This window comes from Rhineura floridana, chromosome 9 (genome assembly GCF_030035675.1).
Source record: "Rhineura floridana isolate rRhiFlo1 chromosome 9, rRhiFlo1.hap2, whole genome shotgun sequence".
In the NCBI taxonomy this organism is placed as follows: Eukaryota; Metazoa; Chordata; class Lepidosauria; order Squamata; family Rhineuridae; genus Rhineura; species Rhineura floridana.
The window spans coordinates 59,292,591-59,314,146 of NC_084488.1; the positions used below are offsets into that span (position 1 = coordinate 59,292,591).

The window sequence follows — 21,556 nt, forward strand, 5'->3', positions numbered from 1 at the left end:
GTCTGCCATCTGTGCAAAACACTTCTGAATAAACTGGTATTTCCATTTGGAAAAGGTCCAGTTGAAACTATTAGCTCAGGAACCATAGGGCCAGCCCTGGCAGTAGGCAGAGTTAGACAGATGCCTCAGGTGGACGATGCTGGGGGATGAAAAGTGTCGGTAAAATGTTGGAGGACACCACTGTATGCCACTTAGCCTCTTCTATGCACCCTAAACTAGTCTGCTGTCCTTAGTTGCAGTGGAGGACCCTGCCAGTGTTCAGCTAAGATTCAGCTGTCAGTCCAATTGGGTTCTGTACATGGAATGGGGGCACCATTTTGTTGTTTGCCTCAAGCAGCAAAAATGTCTTAGATTGACCCTAAATAACCACCAATGAATTTTAAACTACATTTTATCTCTTTAAACATAGTTTATTTAGGAAATTAGGTACTTGATCTAGTGCAAAAAGGATAAAAACAATTCTTAGCTGCATACTATCCCTTTCCTGTTTCCCAGCATTTTTTTTCCATAGTGAAGGGGGATTGGGTAGCAGAGGGTAGAAAATTTCAATAAAGCTGGAAGGCCTGATAGGCCCCTCTTCATTCAAGTAACTAATATAGTACTACTAGTGTAATTTACATCCACAAATCAGGGGTTGAACTACAAACCCAATGATTCCTGTCAGGAAAGGATATGGTCAGGGAGGCCAGGCCTCTCTCATCTTCTTTGGAGCCTCCTGGCAACTGGTACTCCTTCTCCTTTTCCTGAAAAGAGTTTTTTTTCCCTCTGGGAAGGGGGTAGTAGATGGCAGACAGCTTGGAGATGTGAGTCAAATTGAAGTTGGAGGCTCACTTCAGTTCTGCTTGCAGAGAATGCTTTGAATTCTTGTCCCACCCATAATAATAATAAATATGTTAAGTTGAAATAGTGCCAGCTGTGTATGTTAATCACAGGACTATATTATTTATAAATGGTTACAGGTTTTTTTCACAACTGTTCCACCAGTCTTTTGCAAGTATGAGGGATTGCCACCTCAGTTCACCACGTGAAAATGTTACGAACACAGCCAGAAAACAAATGGAGAAAGTAATGGGTGTGGAAAGGGATGATTGGTAGCAGAAAGTGATGATTGATCCACCCACCCAAAAACACTGAAACAAATAATTTGTGACCACGAGTGGAGCAGTTTGGAGCCTGATTTCCCCCAACTTATTGGATGGCTCCATATCAGGTAAATCCAGATTTATAGGGAGAAAGCATCGAAATTGGTGTTTGAGGGTAATGTCATGTGGACTATACAAAATAAATGGGAATGCAAACAGCTGCAAACACACAGTTAACTCCAGTGTGGCTAAACCCAGTGTAAGGAAAGGAGGTAAATAAGTGAAAATTAGTTGATCCTTTATCATATAATGCACTCAAATGAAAGGTGGCTTTTAATGCATATAGTACAGAAAAAAACTTAGGTTGGACCTACTCTTGAGACTTCTATTCAAATATTAAGTCACATCCACTGATTAACTCATAAGACGTTAGTTAACCTTATCAACAACCCCAGCGTAAGCACATTGATGTCTCTGGTGTTCTTTGAAAAGTCCTGCCCTTCTCCCTTATCCAGAACCCAGGGGTCATTTACTAAATGGAATTAGATGAGGTGTCTAGTTGCTTCAGTTTTACTCTGGGAACAAAATTAAACCTACCACACATACAAAATCAGTAGGCTGCCATCACCCACTGAGAGAGCAATGGAAACTTACAATGAGGAGTAGGTGCTTCAAGTTAAAAGCTCTAACTGGACTATGAAGCTAGAACTCTGCTGGCCTCCAATCTCTAACCCAGTCTTTCCCAACCGGTGTGCCTCTAGATGTTGTTGGACCACAACTCCCATCAGCCTCAGCCATTGGCAATGCTGGCTGAGGCTGATGGGAGTTGTGGTCCAACAACTTCTGGAGGCACACTGGTTGGGAAAAGCTGCTCTAACCACTCTCCTCAATTCAAATATTAACATACTTTTCTTAGCAACTTGGCCAAAACGATAAAGGCATTTAACATGAGATGAGATAGAATCCCCATGTGAAAAGTAGTTTACTTAATCCAGGAGTTAGGTTTATTAATATAAACAAAACATACATTGCAATTGGAGAAATAAAAAGCAAAATATTGTTTATAGTGTAATATACTTGCTGTTACTTGAAACAATAAGCCAATGCATCTTATCAGAAACTTCACAACCAAGGGCAGTAGATTCTAGATAAAAAATCCAGGGTTCTTGTTGACCTCTTTAGAGGAAGGGGCTGCTGTGTAGAATTCAGCTTTTCCTTCTTTAGTTCCAAAACCTTAACAAGGAACCTGGCTCCATCTTTACAAGAGTAGGCTATTAACAAGGCCCAGGGAATGACATATTCTGTGCATGAATGAATAGACCAGGCAAGTTCAGGCTTGTCCGAGTACTAAAACACATTCACTGAGTGGAGTTGCCAATAAACATCTGGAGATGCTGATACTGTCTGGGGTTATGAGAAACCTAAGCTAGCAGTAAGCAGTAGTCAGCTACATGCGCTACATGCATCCAAACCTATTAGGAACTGCAGCAACTTCGGTCATTGGAAGGCAAAAATTTAAAGAGGATTTTATGTGACTCTGACAACTTAATACAGTATATTCCTAACTCTACATGACAGGACCTCCATATGCATATTAGAAACAGACACTCTTGTGGAATTGTAGAAGAAAGGGTTAAATTTAACTTAGTTTCTTTAATCTGCAAGACATGCCTACATAAGGATTTAATGTGAAGTACATATTAAATAAACAACCTTAGGTAATACAGCTTAATTTTAGAACCTCCCTCCCTGTGTTAAAAAAGACCTTGGGACATTGCTTCTTCGCCAGCAGTCTCTTACAGATTCTTAGGTAGTTGTTTTCTTTCAGATATAATAGAGTGACTTTACCTCAGAGCACCACAAGCTGTAACTGATCTCATTTAAAACCGTATATATGTTGAATGGAAAAAAGTAGACAAAAGAAACAGGGTTTTAAATCTACACATACTTTGTAGAAACTAATCCAGATGGTTCAAATTATCAAATGATGTAAATTGGTATAACCCTTCGTGGGATTGCTCTACTTAAGATGCACATACTAAAACAGAACTAGCTGTCTGTATTAGGAATTTTTTTAAAAAAATTAAAGATAAATTTATTGAAACCAGTGTCCCAGAATAGTCTAGCAGCTTATATTTATCACTAATCTATGATCATATACTGTTACTGGAGGGTTTACATATTTTTACTTAGGAACAGGGCATTCCTTTTTTTCTTTTTGACTCTGGGAGTGACAGAATATCCTGTATAATACCTAGGAGCTGGGAAAGTCTAGCATATAAATTATTCACTAGTAAGGCAGTACATATACATATACATTAGACTGAAACAAATTGCTCTTGGAACATATTTGACAAGAATGTATAATTAAATTTCATTGCCTTCGCTAAAAAGCATCTATACCTGATTTATATACTTTTTGGATCACAGTTAACTGGCTTATTAATTATAAGGTGCATATTTAAACTTTAGGATATAATCCTAAAAATCCACATGTATAAACACATTTTTGGTTTCATGATTAGTCATTAATTGTGATTATTGCATAAAGAACTCTAGCAGAATTATAACTGCACATCAAAGAAAAAATATATACATGGAATAATCTCATATTAATGCAATGCACGTTGGTATAACAGCAGTAGGGAGGGAGGCTACCTGAATTGCAGGTATCAAAATTCTGTAATTTTGGTTTTGGTTTTAACTTATTGTTATTTGCTACTTTGAACTTTTTAAAGGAAATATACTTTTTTAAATAAATAAATAATTTCTAGGAGAGGGGAAGCAAGTAGACGTGAGCATCCGCCTTTGCTTGACACAGCCAGGCCTATATCATTTTATCTGGAAATGCAAATGGTCAGGATAGGCCAAAAAAAAGGCTGCTTCCTTTCATTGGTGTTTGTAGTGTTGCTACTAAATAAGGACAAGGCGGAGGTCTTTGTTTCTACAGCAATAGTGCCGCCACCACGATCATTTGATCTACTAGTCTTGTTTAAGGCAACTTGAGCAATATATATGCATCTTCTCTGGGCAGCTGGAGAGAGTCTCTGAGGGGCAGACTGACTGAAATGCTTGGCATTGCAGCCTAAGATGGAATAGGTTCTGTACAACCAATCTTGACCTTCTAATGCTGGGAGAGTGGACATCAAGAAAAATATATTCTGGATTAGAAGAGATCCTGGTAAACCATGAGAACTTACTTGCTCTCCCTCAACCATGGGTTTCATTTCAAATAGACTTTGCCAACCTGGTGCCCTTAAGATACCTTGGACTACAATTCCCATCAGCTCCAGCCAGCACATGATGGGAGTTGTAGTATAGTCCAAAACATCTGGAAGGTACCAAGTTGGCAAAGGTGGATTTAAATAATAGTGAATAGGACTGTGTTTACAGCAGTGAGGCTTCAGAACACATGCTTTAGATCGAGTTCAAATTTATCTGTTTAAACTCAGCCCAACTTGTATCAAGTTTAGGGGAACACCTCACAAGTCCCACCCTGCCCTTAATCTTTGCTTCCCCTTCTTCACCAAAAATTACTTGGTGGCAAATAAGAGGATCCATTAGACCCTAGAGCAAAGATGGGCAAATCACAGCAGCCCTGCAGAAGCTTTCTATCAGGGTTTTGAGTAGCATCTGTTTTTTTTGTCCTCCTGGCCTTGATGTGCCTGAGAAGCAGAATTTTACCAGCGGGCGGCTTCTATTATCACCAAAGCAAATGTGACCTGTCAATCTTAGGGAACAATGGTGGCAAACAGAGAGGTGGGGCTAGATTTCACATATTGGGCCAGTTTGCACTTAATAATCCTGGATTTCATCCTGGTTTAAAATTCTGGTTAGTAAATCCACAGCAAAACAAGAGTTCCTCAAATTAGACATTAATAAGGAACTCTGGTTTAAACAAACCAGGTTTAGAACTGCAAAAGCTTATGTATTTATTATTACATTTATATCCCATCATTCCACCAAGGAGCTTAAGGTGATGTACATGGATCTCACAGGGATGTTGTGAGGATAAAATTGAGAGGGAGAAGAACAGGAATGTAGTCATCCCAGGTCTTTGGGGGACTTAGACCCCTTACTTTTTTGGGTGCAGGGTCCCAGCAGGGTCCCTATGTCTCCATCATTCTACAGGCCAGTCAGCATGAAAGGAGAGTGTGTTAGCCACTGAGAAGAACCTTCTAACATGCTTCCTTGTCCTTTCCTGTTGATTGAAGCCAATCAGAGTAAAAGGAGGTAAGGAGGTACACTTTTCTCAGTAGCTAACACACTCCCCTTTCATGTGGAGTGGCTTACAGATGTCTGTTGTTGCGGAAGAAAGCATATGTGGGAAAGACTGAGGAATGTGGAGATGAGGATGGAAAGCAAGCGAGTGAGGGAGCATGGCTGTGAGCATCACGAAGGGACCCTACACTTCTGGAGTTGCCACTACATTACTGGAGAAGAACCACATACATTGCCTTAAGCTCCTTAGAGGAAAGGTGGGATATAAATGTAACAATAAATAAATATGCTTCGGCAATTCTGATCATGGTTTGCTATGCATTTAGCAAGGTCACCAAGAGAACTTCAAGACTGAAGGGAGACCAGGGTTCAAATCTTCCAAAAAAAAAAAAACCACCACCACAACTTTTTGGGGAGTGGGGTGCTGCAATTGGTTTCTAGTAACATTTGTATGGTACCTTCACGTCTGCCAGTTTGGTCTCATTTGCTTTGAAATATTTCCCCTGCCAATTACATAGCTAATTTCTAAAAAGAAAGGTGTGAAGGTATAAGGAAGCCTCTAATCCCAGATATGGGAAGTTGGTAGGGGGAAATGCCATCTGCGTATGGTCAGTGACACCACACTTCAGTGCAACTACAAACTTCAGACGCTGAAATTGCAGTCTGCTCTACAGTCGAACCGTTGGCCAAACAACGCCCTAGCAAGAGCCTTCCTTACTGCTCTTTTCTCTTTTACAGCACCTGTTATTATGCGGCCAGTTGGCAGTCGTAGAGAAAGAAGGAGAGCGCACGGGAGTCCAGTAGCTAGCTTGAACTTTGCACGACTTCTCAATTGCCGCCGCCGCCGCCGCCTCCTGAGCAAGAGCAAACGTCACCCTGCACTGTAGCCGGGCACGCCTGACTGGCCGGCCTGACTGGGCTTCCTGCGCCGTCTTGCTGTTGCGGCGGCAGCCCCTCCTGCAGTCGGGGGTGGGGGAAGAATTCCTTCTTACCACAACCACCTTTTCCCACCAGACCTGGAGGAGGAGGAGGAGGAGGCGGCGGCGGCGGCGGCGGGGGGGGGGCAGGTTCGGGCCATCGACTCCTACAGGAGAAAAAAAAAGGAGGATATTAGGGGAGTTGAAAGAGAGTCAAGAATTGGGCTGTGATAAGACCATAGAAGGCTCTGCGAGGAGGAGAGCTGGAGCGAGAAGGGAGGGCACACAAGAATTTGGGGTGGAGCAGAAAAACACGGTGTGCCTGCCTGCGTGTGTGACAGAAAGGAGGTAGGTAGAAGAACCTGTGACGGAAAGGGGCTGTTTTTTAGGGGACTCTCGCGTTAACTTGGTGGGTTTTTATTTTATTTTCAACATTCTCTCCAAGCAAAACTTCTGGGGCGTAAAACTGAAACCAGGTGCTGTTGTGCAGCTGCAGCTGCTGCTGTTTGGGAGAAGCGAGCAGGCGCTTGGAGTTTGCTTGCTCTCCTTCTCCTCCCCCCCGCCCCGGTCGTAGCCTGCTGCTCACTTTTTATTTTCCTTTCCCACCCATTCCCAGCCTCCGCCCCCTCCCTCCTTCTCGTCAGGAGCGATGAGGGGGAATGGGAGAAACACGTGAAGGGGAGAAGGAAAAACCTGGGAGTCCTGGCCAGAGGGTGAGAGAAGCTGGTTCGCTTGGCAGCGTGGCTGCTTAGCTGTTAGAGAGAAAGAGCCCGCGAAGAAGGTGGTGTGTGTGTGTTTTCCTCCCAAAGAGAGCTCCCCCCGTTTCTCTCGGCTTGTTGGGTAGTTTCTTGTTCCCGAAGCTGACAGGTGCTCCTTCCAGCCAGCAGCGACTTCTGGTGCCCCCTTTTCTTCATCTGCCCCCCACAACTCTTCAGGACTGTTGTGTCCTTGGGAAGCTGATTTGTGAACCTTAGGCGAAAAGGGTGTGTGTGTGTGAACCCTGGAGACACCGGGGGGAAAAGACCGCAGACGGAGAACAACGTTTTGGATGGGATTATGTGGAAACTATCCTGCTCTTCTCGGCTGCCCGAGCAGGCTCAGTGCTGCTGCTTTCTCCCCAGCGGTGCAGCCTTCGTGGGCTGGTGGAGGTGGTGAAGAGGACGGCTCGGGGAGAACTTGATCTCTCTGCAAGTGCTTGGCTTGTGTTGTGTGCGTGTGCGTGAAAAGAGCTTCAACCCCAGCCTGCCAAATGCTCCTCTTCGGGTTCTTCTTGCTGACATCTGCCCTGGTCAGCCAAAGACTGGGAGCCCAAGCCGAATCGAACCTCAGCAGCAAGTTCCAGTTCTCCAGCGCCAAGGAGCAAAACGGTAAGGCGTTCTTCTCTCTCTCTCTCTTTCTCTCTGTTTGTGTGCGTGTTTTTTGTTGTGTCTAGAGAAGACATAAAAGTGTTTATAGTTGCAGCAACACACGCTGGGGAAGGAGGAGTCGCCAAGGCAGGGAGGATTTGCATTCCCGTCTGCTTCTGCAAAGCCTCCGGGGCTGGGCTGCCGTGGAGCGGCTGGGTGACAATTTTTTAAAGGGCGACTGAAACAAGAAGCCCTCCCTACTGTTTTGAGCGAGGTTGTAACAATCTCATTTGAAACTGGCACTCGGGGAGGGAAAACATCTCCTTTCGCCAGAGTGAGCCTTGAAAGACTGAAGCCAAAATGAATGAGATTTGGCAGGTCTGAATTCACAGCGTGTTTGTTACTCCAGGATACTTGTCAACCTCGTTAACTGAAGCAGGATAGGTAAAAAGGACGCCAATTAAGTAGCTAGAAGATAGCGAACATATTAACTTCTTCTTCCTCCCACCTTGAAAGAGCTGTGTGTGTGTTTTAGTGTGGCTGTTTTAATCACACTTTTCTGCCCCCGAAATAGGTCTCTGTGGGTTTGTGGAGAATGAACTTCTCTTTTGCACGTGCTGAAAACAAGCTAATCTGCATAGGAAATGAGAGTAACTTTTAAGCTTTCAGTTGTACCTGAAATGTTTAGAAAATTCTCAAATGTAAGTTCCCTTGGGCTGGGGTTGAGCAGACTTGGAGAAAGGCTCCTTTCATAGAGAGGGCAGCTTCAGGGTGTGTAATTTGCTTAGCCTCCGAACGCCATATGATTTACATTATTCAGATTTTTAAGGCCTTTCCCCTTTGATCTTCTATTACAAAGTCATTTAAAGGAATACTTTGCAAAGAGAAATGTTATATGCCATGTGAAACCACACCATGAAAGCAGGCTGCCTAACTTTAGGCTATTAACCACCCTGTTTTCCAGTGGAGTGTGCTAATGTAAGGGGAAAATGTTTTAGTAGTTTCCTTGCTAGCTAGAAAGATGTGATTTCATCAAGACACAAACTAGCCAAATGGGAATCAAGAAGAGGAAAAATATTAAACTTACACTAGGAAAAAATGAGCGTAGTATTGAGTAACATCAGCTTTGAATATGTCATCTCAAACCTGTGAAAATTCCTGTGTTCTTTGAAAATTGGTTCTTATATATATTGTGTAAGGGTTTTTTGTTACAAAGTTAACAGAGAACAAAATAGTCTCTTGCTTTCATATGAATTTATAAAATGTGCTTTGTGATGTTAAATTTGTTAAGAGATTAATAGTGCTGTTGGTTTCTGATGTGATGTCGGATGGCACTTGCATAGTGCATAGCTGCTCATCAAAGAGCAGCCCTGTGATCAGTCTCTTAACCAGAGTAACTGCAGAGGGGTAGGAGAATATGATCAAGAGTTGGGAGCCCAACTTTAGATCCACAGGGAACTGATCACACCAACTTTTGTCCTAGAGCCAAAGAAAGCCTATACCTTGCATGAGAGTAGAGATCTCTTCATCTTCCTTATCCTCCACTTCCTCTGTGGGATGGAGGCTTTAAGGTTTCATAGGATTCCATGATTGATAACCAATGAGCATAAAACATACCTTATGCTTAAATTCTACTAACTGTTCCAGCTGGTACTCATTGTCATAAACAAATCTAGTTTTGTGGAGGAATGAACATGTTGGCTGATGTAATCTGTGGATTCCACTGTCACTGTAATCACATGAGTTGTGGACTGAAGAGCTTAGAAGTACCCTTTCTTTTTCATTTCAGACAAAACAAGGCCCCCTGTTTATTGGTTAACTGTGTAAACTATCTTTCCCCAAGGAGGTTGGGAATGGATACCTGGACACGTTGTCTTTTCTGAGAGAAACCATTTCAGTATCTCCTCCTCCTAAAAAGATATATTTTATGTGACAATATAGCTGAGGTTTAAATATATACTGTGGCCTAAATGTATAAGCAAAAGTATTACAGTTGGAAAACAGCTAGAATGGTAGCACTTTCTACAGTGCACTCTACAGAGAGTGTTGATAATTGTATTTTATTTTACTTCAGTACTCAAGCTTCATTTTTATAATGGACCACTGGAATGGTATAAGGTACACTAATGGCATCACTGGGTCTTAAGTGAACCTTAAGTAAATAAATTAACTAGAAAAACAACTGCACTTTACTGTCTTAAACCTGTTTATATATCTGCATTGGAGGCTACTTTAATTTATAGTTTCTACTTTGTTAGCATGGCATAGATTCTAATGTAAATGTTAACCTAAAACCCACACTTAATTTTCTTACCATTTCAGTTATTAGGGAATCTCATTAATTTTGTTTGGACTGTTTTAATTTGACATAATTAGAGTGATTTTTGTCCTCTCCTGCAACTTGAAACATTTTCTGTCAGTTAGATAGGAGCAGGTTAACGTTACTTGAAGTAGTCAGTTTAAAGGAGCTTTTCACTTGGTATTATTGTATATACAGTCATAACAATAGTGACTATTAAGGGGTTTTTTTGGTCACTATTAGCCTGATTGTATGTTTGTTTACTTGGAAGTGTGTTCTACTGAGTTGAGTGGGATTCATTCCCAAGGAAGTGTTCATAGGATTTCAGTGTCAAAATCTGATAATATTTATGGGACAATACTATATATCCATAAAAGATAGAATATTGCCTTACACCAGGTCATACTATTTGTCCATGCAGCCTTGTATTGTCTATTCCAACTGGCAGTGGCTCTTTAGAGTCCTATGCAGAGGTCATTAACATCATCTGCAAACTGATTATTTTAACTGGAGATACCAGGAATTGACTTTGAGGACTTGTGCATGCAGTGCTTATGCTCTGCCACTGTGGTCCCTCCTCATTAATTGTTGCCTTGGTCTATTACATAGTAATACTGTTATATGATTATTTAGACTAGCCACTACTCCATGTCAGCTGCTACTTTGTGACTTTTAACCAATGTAAATGGCTACAGTAACTATTGCTCAGAATTTGCAGGTTCTAGTTATCCACAGTTTCCACCTGTAGATTAAATAAGGTCACTTGAGTATCTTTGAGGAATAAAATCCTTGTTTCAAGTGTTTAAATCATTACTATAGTAAGACTTTTAAAGTCTTGCATTACACATGGGAATAATATTTTTCATAGCAACTTCCAAGTCTGATTTTTAATATAATTAGCAGTGTTATGAGAAGCATGCATTTTGCCAGTGCCTTCTAGGAATTCAAACTGATAGGTGGTCTGAGACCAGTAACACTTTCTTTATAAAAAGGAGTCTAGGACTTCTTTATAAAAGGGGTATAGCTTTATTGTGGGTACTTAATCTTTTGTAACAATTTCAGTGTTCTAATTGGGAACATTTATGTGGAATTTTATGTGATAGAATCTTTGGTGCTTTCAGCTCCAACTTTTGGATCTTTCTGCTTAAAATATTACACTGATAGGGGTTTTCATAACTTCATGACTTTGAAATAAAAGTTTAAAATATCCAAATCAATTTATTCCACAAATATCTTGAAAGAGTAGTTTGCCTTAACAGACCATTAAATTTAAAATAAGTGTGCTATTTCTCTTATAACTGGCTAAATTGTATCCACCATCAGAGATTCAAGTGTGAGGCTACAATCCTGTGCAGTTAGTTTGCTTAAATCCAACTGAAGTCTTTGGAATTTAAGCAGCCTAACTGGGCAGGACTGAAGTTGTAATCCTGAGGTGAAACAATTATAGACACGTTACTATTACAGATACTTTGGTCCAGTATTTGCTGGAAAGGCAGTGCAAGCTTAAACATTTGAAAAGCAGTACAAAGTTTTTTTCTATACTGGGTGGGCAATAAAGATGGTGCAAGAAGGAATGTTAATGTTTTGCAAGTAATGGTTGCTCAACATTTTCCTCCATTCTCTGGGCATAATTCATCTGAGCAGTTGCAAATCTCATTGATTGCAATGGAAGACAGTTGGGAGTGTTAATCTCATGTTTAGTTGTCTTCCATAGAAATCAATGAGGCTTACAGGTGGCTAGCTTGGAATAGCTTGTCTGTATAATGCTGAACCATGGTTCAACATTATGTGTGAACATGGCCATTCACTTTGCACTGAATGATGGAGTAATGAAAAAATCACTTTACTCAACCATTTATTCCCAGTAGGATAGCATATAGGTATTTAGTTTAGTCCAGTAAACCTTTCATGCATTCTTCTACCAAAAGAATCTTAGAACTAAATTAACAATGGCTAAGAATCCTTACACTGAAAGGTATATATCAATGGCCCTGTCATTTAATGGACCTATGTGTTTACTAGGAGTAAACTAAAGGTTCTCTGGGTTTTTTCTTCTTCAAGAGAGGGCTCTTGAGTGGAGAAAAGTTCAATAAAAGCCTCCCCTTCCTCACATTTTCCACAGCTTTTTTTTGTTGCCTGTTTGTGATCCTGGCATGGTTTCAAGTTGTGTGCTATGCTATTTTTCTTTCTGCTTTTTTTAATCCAGAAGGTGCCATATTGAAAGCAGGAAGCAATGTTGTCACACAGATAATTGCTGCAAGCACCATCATTTGTTGCCAAACTCATTGACTACATTCTGCTGCAGCTTGCATCTTCTAGGTAAAATACCTAAGCAAAAAAATGGTGACAGACAAGAGAAGAGAGAGCTATTGCCACTACAATAAGTGTGCCAAACACTTCGCCCCTGTTTTCAGTGCTCTATCCCTACCAAAAAGTGATCAGGTGTACTTATTTTTGTAACCCACAAACAGGATGATGAAGTTGAAGGGGGACATTTCAGATGCACCCTAATTAACACATGTACATATGTAGATGAGCCATGGCTATGCCTGTTCCTTGCTGGATGAAGTACAAATGTCATTGGAAACAGCCAGTATCTGTGAATGAATGTGTTCCTCTGCATTTAATGACAACTTTTATATCTACATGAGGTTGATTGGTGAATGGTAACAGACTCTAGTATAGCATCAGTGCTGTATTGTCCTTTGAGCCTAAATTAAACTTCAAAGCAGAGAAAGATGAAGAGCAATGCATTATTTGTTTATCATATCCACTCCAATTTCAAGTAACATAATGAAATAAAAATGTAAGGAATGTAGTTGTTGAAAGTTGAATGCTAATTGAGAACATTTTAAGCATTGTAAATCTGTATCTTGCCAACAAACTCAGTGACTCATAGTGGGTGGCATACTAGTCATTCTGTGTTCATAAAGATAAGTAAATAGTCTTGGAATATGTCTTGTCAAAAGAAGAGCCAATAATACAAAACCTAGCTATTTTAATGCTTATTTTTCTGACCAGTTCAATAAATTTTGTTGCACCGTCAGGAGGGCTTCCTTTTACTTGGCTAAATCTAGACAAAACGCTTAGCAATGTAGTATATCTTTATATAAGGCAAATGTTAAATTCTTTATTAATCTGGAAGACCAATCAGTGTATTTTTTTTATAATGAGTCACTGGTCTTGCAAGAAAAGGTGAACTGTGTAGGGGACCTCTAGAGAAGGGGTAGCAAGTGTGGTCGTGCTCTTTAGATGTTGTTGGACTACAGTTCATATAATCCCTGACCATTGGCCATGTTTGTTGGGGGTGATGGGAGTTGGAATTCAACAAGCTCAAAGGGCACTACTTTAGGGATTATTTAGGAATGCATAGCGGCCTTTGAATCCACACTATAGGAATATATTTCCCACAAGGAGGAAGTAAATTTGACCAGAGAAACTCAAAAGTTGATTTTATTATGCTTCTTAGAGAAGAATTTGTACTTCTAGAAACATAGCAAGGCCATTGGTCCATCTAGCTCAGTATTATTTGCACTCACTAGTTGTAGCTGTACGTGGTTTCAGACAGGGACCTTTCTCAGGCTACCTTGGGACCTCAAATGATATCATCTACCATTTGGCTATAGATAGACCTTTCACTCTTCAGAGTGCAGACAGGAACCCTGGAATGGGATAGAGTGAGTCCTAGTCTTACAATCTAGTGGTGGTGGTGATGATGATATAATAAACAAACAAACAAATAAAAATAAAGGTTGCAGAGCATCAAGATCCATCCTCCATTCCTTCAATTTAGCTTTTAATCTGTATTATTTTCTTGCTCCAGTGAATTAACATAGATAAGATTCTGAAGTATTTACCTACAAAGTAATGGGCTGTGCTTCCTCTGTCTCCAGACCTTTGAATTAGAGCTGATCTTTCACAAGCAAGTAAACTTTAATTTCCATTGCATTTACTCACCAGAGCAGGGAGAGCATTGCCATAATTATCCTACGAGTGTTTTGTTGAAGCCTGATTATCTTTAAGCTTTACAAATATTTTCTGTCATGATTCACAGATATCTAAGGGCCAGACAATATGTTCCACTACAGCCATTTTTAACATTAACCTGATAATCTCTCTTATTGCAAAGCACCTTCATGAATGAACAATGTGCAGTGGAGTAGTGGATGCTCAGCCATCTCCATGCTGGTCAGTTTTTCCTGAAACTCGAACTTCTGCTAGTCTTCCAGACCTATGTTTACCTTGTAGACATTTGTCTGAAATATTGGTGATGGTGGGGTGTTGCAAGAGAAAACTGTCTAGTATCCTAGTCTGGTTGCTTTTGCCTCTTTGCTGCAAAGTGAGCTCTCCTGAGGGTAATTTACAAAAGAGATAGAAGACATATATGCATGTGTTACATGCATGTAGGACATACCTGAGCACCGTCTGAAACAGGACTGTGCTTTTAGCTCTATCCCCATTGTCAGGTCTGCTTTCCTGTGGTTGTATGTATAGAAATGCCAATGTGCAGACTCCTCCCATGTCACAGGATGGGTCACAACAATTTAAAATACAACTTTAAAAACAGTTTTAAACAAATTACAATCACAATAATAGGATGGGTCCTCAAAATATACATCTAAAGTGTCAAAGGTAAAAAGGTGAGTCTTCAGCATATGAAGAAAACTGTATAGTAAAGGTGCCAGAAACTCCTCTGTGGGGAGGGAATTCCATAGCTTAGGGGAATGTAGGTACTGTGTGTGACATTTGGACATTTACACATCCAAATGTCCCAATTGCATGGGTCCCCTACATGTTAGCTTTTTTATACTGACAACTGCATACAACACACTTTTTGAAAAACAGCAATGGGAGAGGGGTTAAAAGTATGGTTCCTCTCCAGTCTGTACTTGAGTATGTCCTGAACATATGTGCATAAAGCTGGAGTCATTAGGTTATTATAATATGTTGGTGCTGTGTAATTCATAGTTTGGCCCTAAAGAAAACATGTGCAGCTAGCTAGAAGGTTTTTTTAAAAAAAGAAAAATTCTGTGGCAGTTTTTTCCAGACAGTAAAGCATGAACATATGCTTGATTCTACATTACACTTATTTTGGGGAAAGTCAGAGGACTCATGTCAAAATTATAGCTGTATTTCAGGGTCCATTCAGGCAGTGCTAGTGCCTTGCGTGTGGCAGGGCTCTAGCTCAGCCTTTCCCAACCAGTGTGCCTCCAGATGTTGTTGGACCACAATTCCTATCTTTCCTGACCATTGGCAATGCTGGCTGAGGCTGATGGGAGTTGTGGTCCAACAACATCTGGAGGCACACTGGTTGGGAAAGGCTGCTCTAGCTTTTCCCCAAGTTTGGGAGCAAACTGCAGTGCCAGACATGTTGCAAGGGCTACCAGCTGAACTGGTAGAGAAATGTAACATTTTCAGAATTCATGGAAAAAAGCTGGAGTGGTTGATGCTGATGGAGGCTTTTTTTAAAAGAAAAATGGAATTATAGGCAACACTTTCCTGTATATGTTGCACATAATAGCACATAAAAGTGTACTCTTCAGTATATTTATGAAATTTGAAAGTATAAATGGCTATTTTTTACAAAAAAAATGTAGACTTCTGCCTTATCAAATGGAAATAAGAAAGTTATACTTTAGAAGAAAAAAGTCTAAAACTTATACATTCCTGTGATGTAATTAAGGACTAGTAATGCTATGAACAGTTATACTTTATAATATTACTGAAGGGTTCAATATTACAGTAGGGCCCTGCTTATATGGCGGGTTAGGGACCAGGCCCCCACCGTAAAGCGGAACCCCATTGATTATAAAGAGGTGCGTCACGCGAAAATGCTGCAAAATGCCACAAAATCACAAAAACGGCTTTAAAATGGGGAATTTCCCGCCGCCACATTAGCGGAATGCCGGAATGCGAAGTGCCGGTAAGTGGGGCCCTACTGTATCTCAGCATCATAGGAGCTACTGTTATAGTAACTGCAGATAGGCAAGCTACTCTAGGTTTCTGCTTGTGTTGCCTTATACTGAGGCACAGGGGACAGATCAATAGCCATTCAACAGCGTTTTGCTCCTCCCCTTCCAGTGGTGGACTGGCTATGCCATTTGTGCTTTCATTCTCAAGGCATGGGGTTATATTGTCACTTTACTGACAAGTAGAGGTTGGGGAGTGGCAATATTTTTATGTGAGGATTGTAGCTCAGCCATGTTCTTGGGATATATTTGTACATTCACACTATACATTTTTTCCACTATAGTTCCAGCTCAAACAGTCATGGCTTCCCCAAGAGAATCCTGGGAAGTGTACTTTGTGAAGGGTACCGAGAGTTGTTAGGAGATTCCCAGTCTCACAGAGCTACCACTCTGAGAGTGGTTTAATAGTCAGTCCCTCTTCCCAGTGAACTCTTGTACAGTAATACCTCAGTTAATGAAGTACATGCATTCCTGGACATTACTTCTTTAACAGAAACTTTGTAGGTAGGAATAACATGGAAAGAATAGGGATAGGTTCCTACACCACAAAAAAGAGCAGTTCAACGTATTTCAGCAAATGTTTTATTCGAAACTGACAACATGCATGTCTGAAATGAAACAACCAGGTCAGGTAAGCCTTGTGTACAGACCACTTGACGGCTTCTTCCAAAGTGAATCTGGGGATGCCTGCCATGCCTTTTTTCTTTTATCATGTAGCATCTTGCTATAGCAACCTAAAGCTTTGAACACAGTTCTCCTCACTGTACTCTCGACCAGGCAGGCAAAGGGCAGCCACCCACCCCATGCTTGTTCTCTCTCTGTCTCTCTCTCTCTGTCTCTCTCTCTCTGTCTCTCTCTCTCTGTCTCTCTCTCTCTCTGCCATCCTCCTCTGCACTTGAGCAGATGTGTCTGGAGTAAACAGTGCTTCCAGGGCACCTGCCAAAGGAGCACCATTCCAGCCAAGTGTGAGAGAGTTGCCAGCAACAGCTGCAATCCAGTAGACAAGGAACCACATTCCAATTATGTCAGAGTGTGTGCCCCCCATGTCCCCAACACCCAAAAATACTTTGTTAAAAGGAGCTTCTTTCCTGGAGGACTTGTTAACTGAGGTATTACTGTAGCCCTGTGAGGGGAACAGAGGTCCCCCAACAATTCTTAGCACCCTTCACAAACTATACTTCCCAGGATTCTTTAGGAGAAGCTATAACTGTTTAGAGTGGAATGATAGTGGAGTAAATTTATGGTGTGCATGTGGCTTCCCCAAATGACCCTGTGTGATTAAATCTCTCTAGACTTTAAACATTATATCTCTAAAGTCAGAGGAAGATGAGGAATACAAAGTTTCTCAGAGTGAGTCTCATGCAATTAGAGATGATACCATGTTTTGCATGCACCTTTCTTTCATTGGTCAACTTCAGTTGTTTTAAGGGGGTACTTCACTTAGACACAGCTTTTTAGAATGCTGAAATTGTTTTATTAGAACTACTTTCAGAAATATCATGTTGAGTATAAAATAATTAATAGAAATTGCTTTGCTTATCTCTCTGCCAAGGGACAATGCCTGCTACCAGTTTCTTGGCACACCTAAAAGGGCAGCTCTTGGGTGATCGTTTACACTGATGTAATCTCACTGAAGTAAAAAGATAGAAGGTTTTAAAGTGAGCGTATTGTTTTCTAAATTGGTATGGATTGCATCCTCAGGGGCTCCGATTCAGCAAAGTCTGGGATATGTGCCAGGATGAGGGGAGTGTTCAGATTTTTCCTTTCCTACCAGTCTAACAGACTTAATGGAATGCTTCTCTGGAGGGTTCCCTGACCTTTGGGTGCCTTTAATGAGGCTGTCACTACAGGGAGAAGCTGGATCCTTTCCCTGCCCACCTAACATGGGCATTTGAATCCTGACATAGTATTTCAACAGAAAGTAGCGCTCACAGTGGAGAAGAGTTTTTTGAATGACAAAGCACATGTTTTTACTGTGGGACTATATAATATTTTCAGTCTACAAACATTGTCCCAAATATTTCACCAGTGGTGGTGAATTTATGTGAGGCCATTTCCATCAGAAAAGAGCTTGTTCAACTTGCTTGTGGCTATGGGCCCCACTCAAATGCTCAAAAACAAAATAAAAGGAATGGATGTAATAACTTCTTTATGGAAAAACTATAAAAAGTTGCAGGGTTGTATAAACAAATTGGGTCATTCACTAGACATTTAAGTGGTGGATATGAAATCCAAACTCAAGAGCCTGTGTTATTTTACAGCTACCTTGATTATATTTCACCTGTATAATGAGGCATGAAATAATTTTCTTTCAGTCATTTTGATGAAGAGTGACAAAATACATTGAAATTGTGACGACTATTTCATATCCTATTGTGTTAAAACTTTTTTTTTTACAAATGTATCTGTCTTTTTGTTGAGGTTTTCTTTAATAGTTTTAAATAGATAGTTATTTATGGTAGGATTATGAGTTACAGAAAGAAAGCGAGAGAAAAACTAATCTATGCTTTGGCTTTGAGATGTTGATCATGATTTAGGACAGAGTAGCATTCTGTTTATGGGATTTGTTGTTGTTGTTATGTGCCTTCAAGTTGATTATGACTTATGGTGACCCTATGAATCGGTGACCTCCAGTAGCATCTGTTGTAAACCACCCTGTTCAGATCTTGTAAGTTCAAGTCTGTGGCTTCCTTTATGGAATCAATCCATCTCTTGTTTGGCCTTCCACTTTTTCTACTCCCTTCTGTTTTCCCAGCATTATTCTCTTTTCTAGTGAACTATGTCTTCTAATGATGTGTCCAAAGTATGATAACCTCAGTTTCATCATTTTAGCTTCTAGTGACAGTTCTGGTTTAATTTGTTCTAATACCCAATTATTTGTCTTTTTTGTGGTCCATGGTATGTGCAAAGCTCTCCTCCAACACCACATTTCAAATGAGTTGATTTTTCTCTTATCCATTTTTTTCACTGTCCAACTTTCACATCCATACCTAGAGATCAGGAATACCATGGTGTGAATGATCCTAACTTTAGTGTTCAGTGATACATCTTTGCATTTGAGAACCTTTTCTAGTTCTCTCATAGCTGCCCTCCCCAGTCCTAGCCTTCTTCTGATTTCTTGACTATTGTCTCCATTTTGGTTAATGACTGTGCCAAATTATTGATAATCCTTGACAAGTTCAATGTCTTCATTGTCAGCTTCAAAGTTACATAAATCTTCTGTTGTCATTACTTTAGTCGTCTTGATGTTCAGCTGTAGTCTTGCTTTTGTGCTTTCCTCTTTAACTTTCATCAGCATTTGTTTCAAATCATTACTGGCTTCTGCTAGCAGTATGGTATCATCTGCATATCTTAAATTATTGATATTTGTCCCTTCAATTTTCACACCTCCTTCATCTTGGTCCAATCCCACTTTCCATATGATATGTTCTGCATATAGATTAAACAAATAGGGTGATAAAATACACCCCTGTCACATACCCTTTCCTATTGGGAACCAATCAGTTTCTCCATATTCTGTCCTTGCAGTAGCCTCTTGTCCAGGTTGCTCATCAGGACAATCAGATGCTGTGGCACCCCCATTTCTTTTAAAGCATTCCATAGATTTTCATGATCGACACAATCAAAGGCTTTGCTGTAATCTATAAAGCCCAGGGTGATTGTCTTCTGAAATTCCTTAGTCTATTCCATTATCCAACATATGCTTGCGATATGATCTCTGGTACCGCTTTCTTTGCTAAAGCCAGCTTGGACATCTGGCATTTCTCGTTCTTTCCTTATTTTTTTACTCTTTTTTTTGATGCTGTGCTGTTTGTGAACAGACTTCTTTTGGTGCTGTGACATGTTGCCTATACTGGTACCTCATCATGTGCCAGGTTATAAAGCTTGGATAGGGAACTTGTGAGCCTCCAGATGTTGTTGGACTCCAGTTCCTATCAGCCCCAGCTAGCATGCACAAAGGGCAGGAATGATGGGAGTTGTAGTCCACCACATCTGCAGGCCACAGGTTCCCCATCCCTTCCTTGACTTTGTAGTAGAATTATTCTACTTTTCTGGAAACTTTGCTGTCCTGAAATTATTGACTTGAAAAAGTAGGATCCCTAAGTGTTTGGTAAACTGGTGAATTAGTTAAACTGAAGCAATGTTTACTTAATGAACACTAGTGCAAAGAGTCATTAAAAGTGTCTGAAGACATCCCTTTGACATCATCAAGGGTAAATAAGGATGTTAGTTGATGAAAAAGTAAACTGAGAAGAGAGTAAAGGCCTCCCTGGGAAGCCTGAAATGGCACATCTGGATGGTGGTTGTGGAGAGTTTTGTAAAACTAAACAAAATTGTGGCGAAAGTGGGACATCACAGCATCTTGTCAGCTGCAGCATCCTAGGCCTGCCACTGCATCTGGCCAAAACTTGCATTAAAATGATTCAATAATAAGGAAGATATAATGAGAAATGTCTTTGGATTCAGGGTTTGGTTTCTAGGTTGGTATGTTGTAACAGTGTAAGCCTGACAGGAGAAAAAAACAGAAGGCTCTGACAACGTGTTTTCCAATTTATTAAAAGAGAAGTGAGAAATTTACTGTGCATGCACAAAGTTGGGAAATAAGCCATTTATGACAGATAGCTTAGTAGTATCAGAAATATGGCACATAGAATTACACTTTCTGAGAAAGGGAAACAAAGTCTCAAATGCTGGGAAAGAATTTTATGCAATATGTTTTTCTGAAAGGTTTTATCTTGTAACATCCAACCACATCTAGAGAGTAATAGTTGGAGAAGGGGAAATCCAACATTAAGGCTGCAGTCTACTACATACTACAAACATTGGACCCAATGGAGCTTACTTCTGAGTAGACATGTATTGGATTGCAGCCCAAGTCTCTAACACAGTGGTTACCAACAGTTAGATGAGAACTCTCATTAGGGCCCATCAGCATGCTCAGGCTGACTGGTTCCAGTATGTAGGAAATTGGACTGTTTGTTTTGTTAACGAGCCTGATCCTCAGTCCTGCTGCAGTGTCTCAGATAGCACTAGGCAATTTCGTTGATTCTGATGTGTCAGGCAAAGAAGTTGTATAAAAATTTTGCAAGATGGTTTCAAGGGTGCTGTAGAATTAGGCAGGTTGCTATGGAGCAGATTTACGCCTCTTAGGAGGCATTATCAACTGACAAGGGAGAGCAGTCCTACCTCTTTAATGCAATTCCCCCTCATACCTTAAGACAAGCAGACTAATGGCAGCTTCCATTCCCCTCACAAGCCCTGGGATCAATCTTTGACTTCACAGGGCTCCCACCCTACCTCCTTAGGGTTTGAAAGCCCACTCAGATATGTTTGCTTCACCCAGAGGCTTGCACCATGGCTGTTTTTCTCATGAAGGATTGAAGGGAAACAGGCAGAGGGATAAGCCCAACTGAAGTCAGATACTAGCACCATTGCCTAGTCCTCCTGTCTTAGGTGTCTTGTTTATGGCTTGGGCCACTTGTAGATAGAATGGTCCTGTTGAGACTACCCATGGGGGTAGATCTATCTTTCTAGGAGGCTTGCTTTGCAAGTTTTTTTCAGTATCAGTGCAACAAACTGGAAGGAACAAATGGAGCATGCAACAAGGGTTACAGTATGAAGGGACAAGCACGGGCAATCTTGTAGTCCACATGGTAAGGGGCTTGCAAAACAGAAAGATGAGTTGATGTTAGCAAGGATCTCCATGGCTCAATGTGAAATC

General features: G+C 40.7%; 1 protein-coding gene across 1 annotated transcript in view; it reads left to right on the forward strand.

Annotated features, from left to right (window-relative positions):
* Positions 1-6,354: 6,354 nt before the first annotated feature.
* The window catches only part of PDGFC (platelet derived growth factor C), a 243,248-nt gene continuing 228,046 nt past the window's right edge, over positions 6,355-21,556 (forward strand). The window contains exons 1-2 of the mRNA XM_061584426.1: positions 6,355-6,568; positions 7,342-7,587. Of these exons, the coding sequence (XP_061440410.1) occupies positions 7,470-7,587 (118 nt within the window). The 5' untranslated portion in view covers positions 6,355-6,568; positions 7,342-7,469. The remainder of the gene's footprint in view (positions 6,569-7,341; positions 7,588-21,556) is intronic.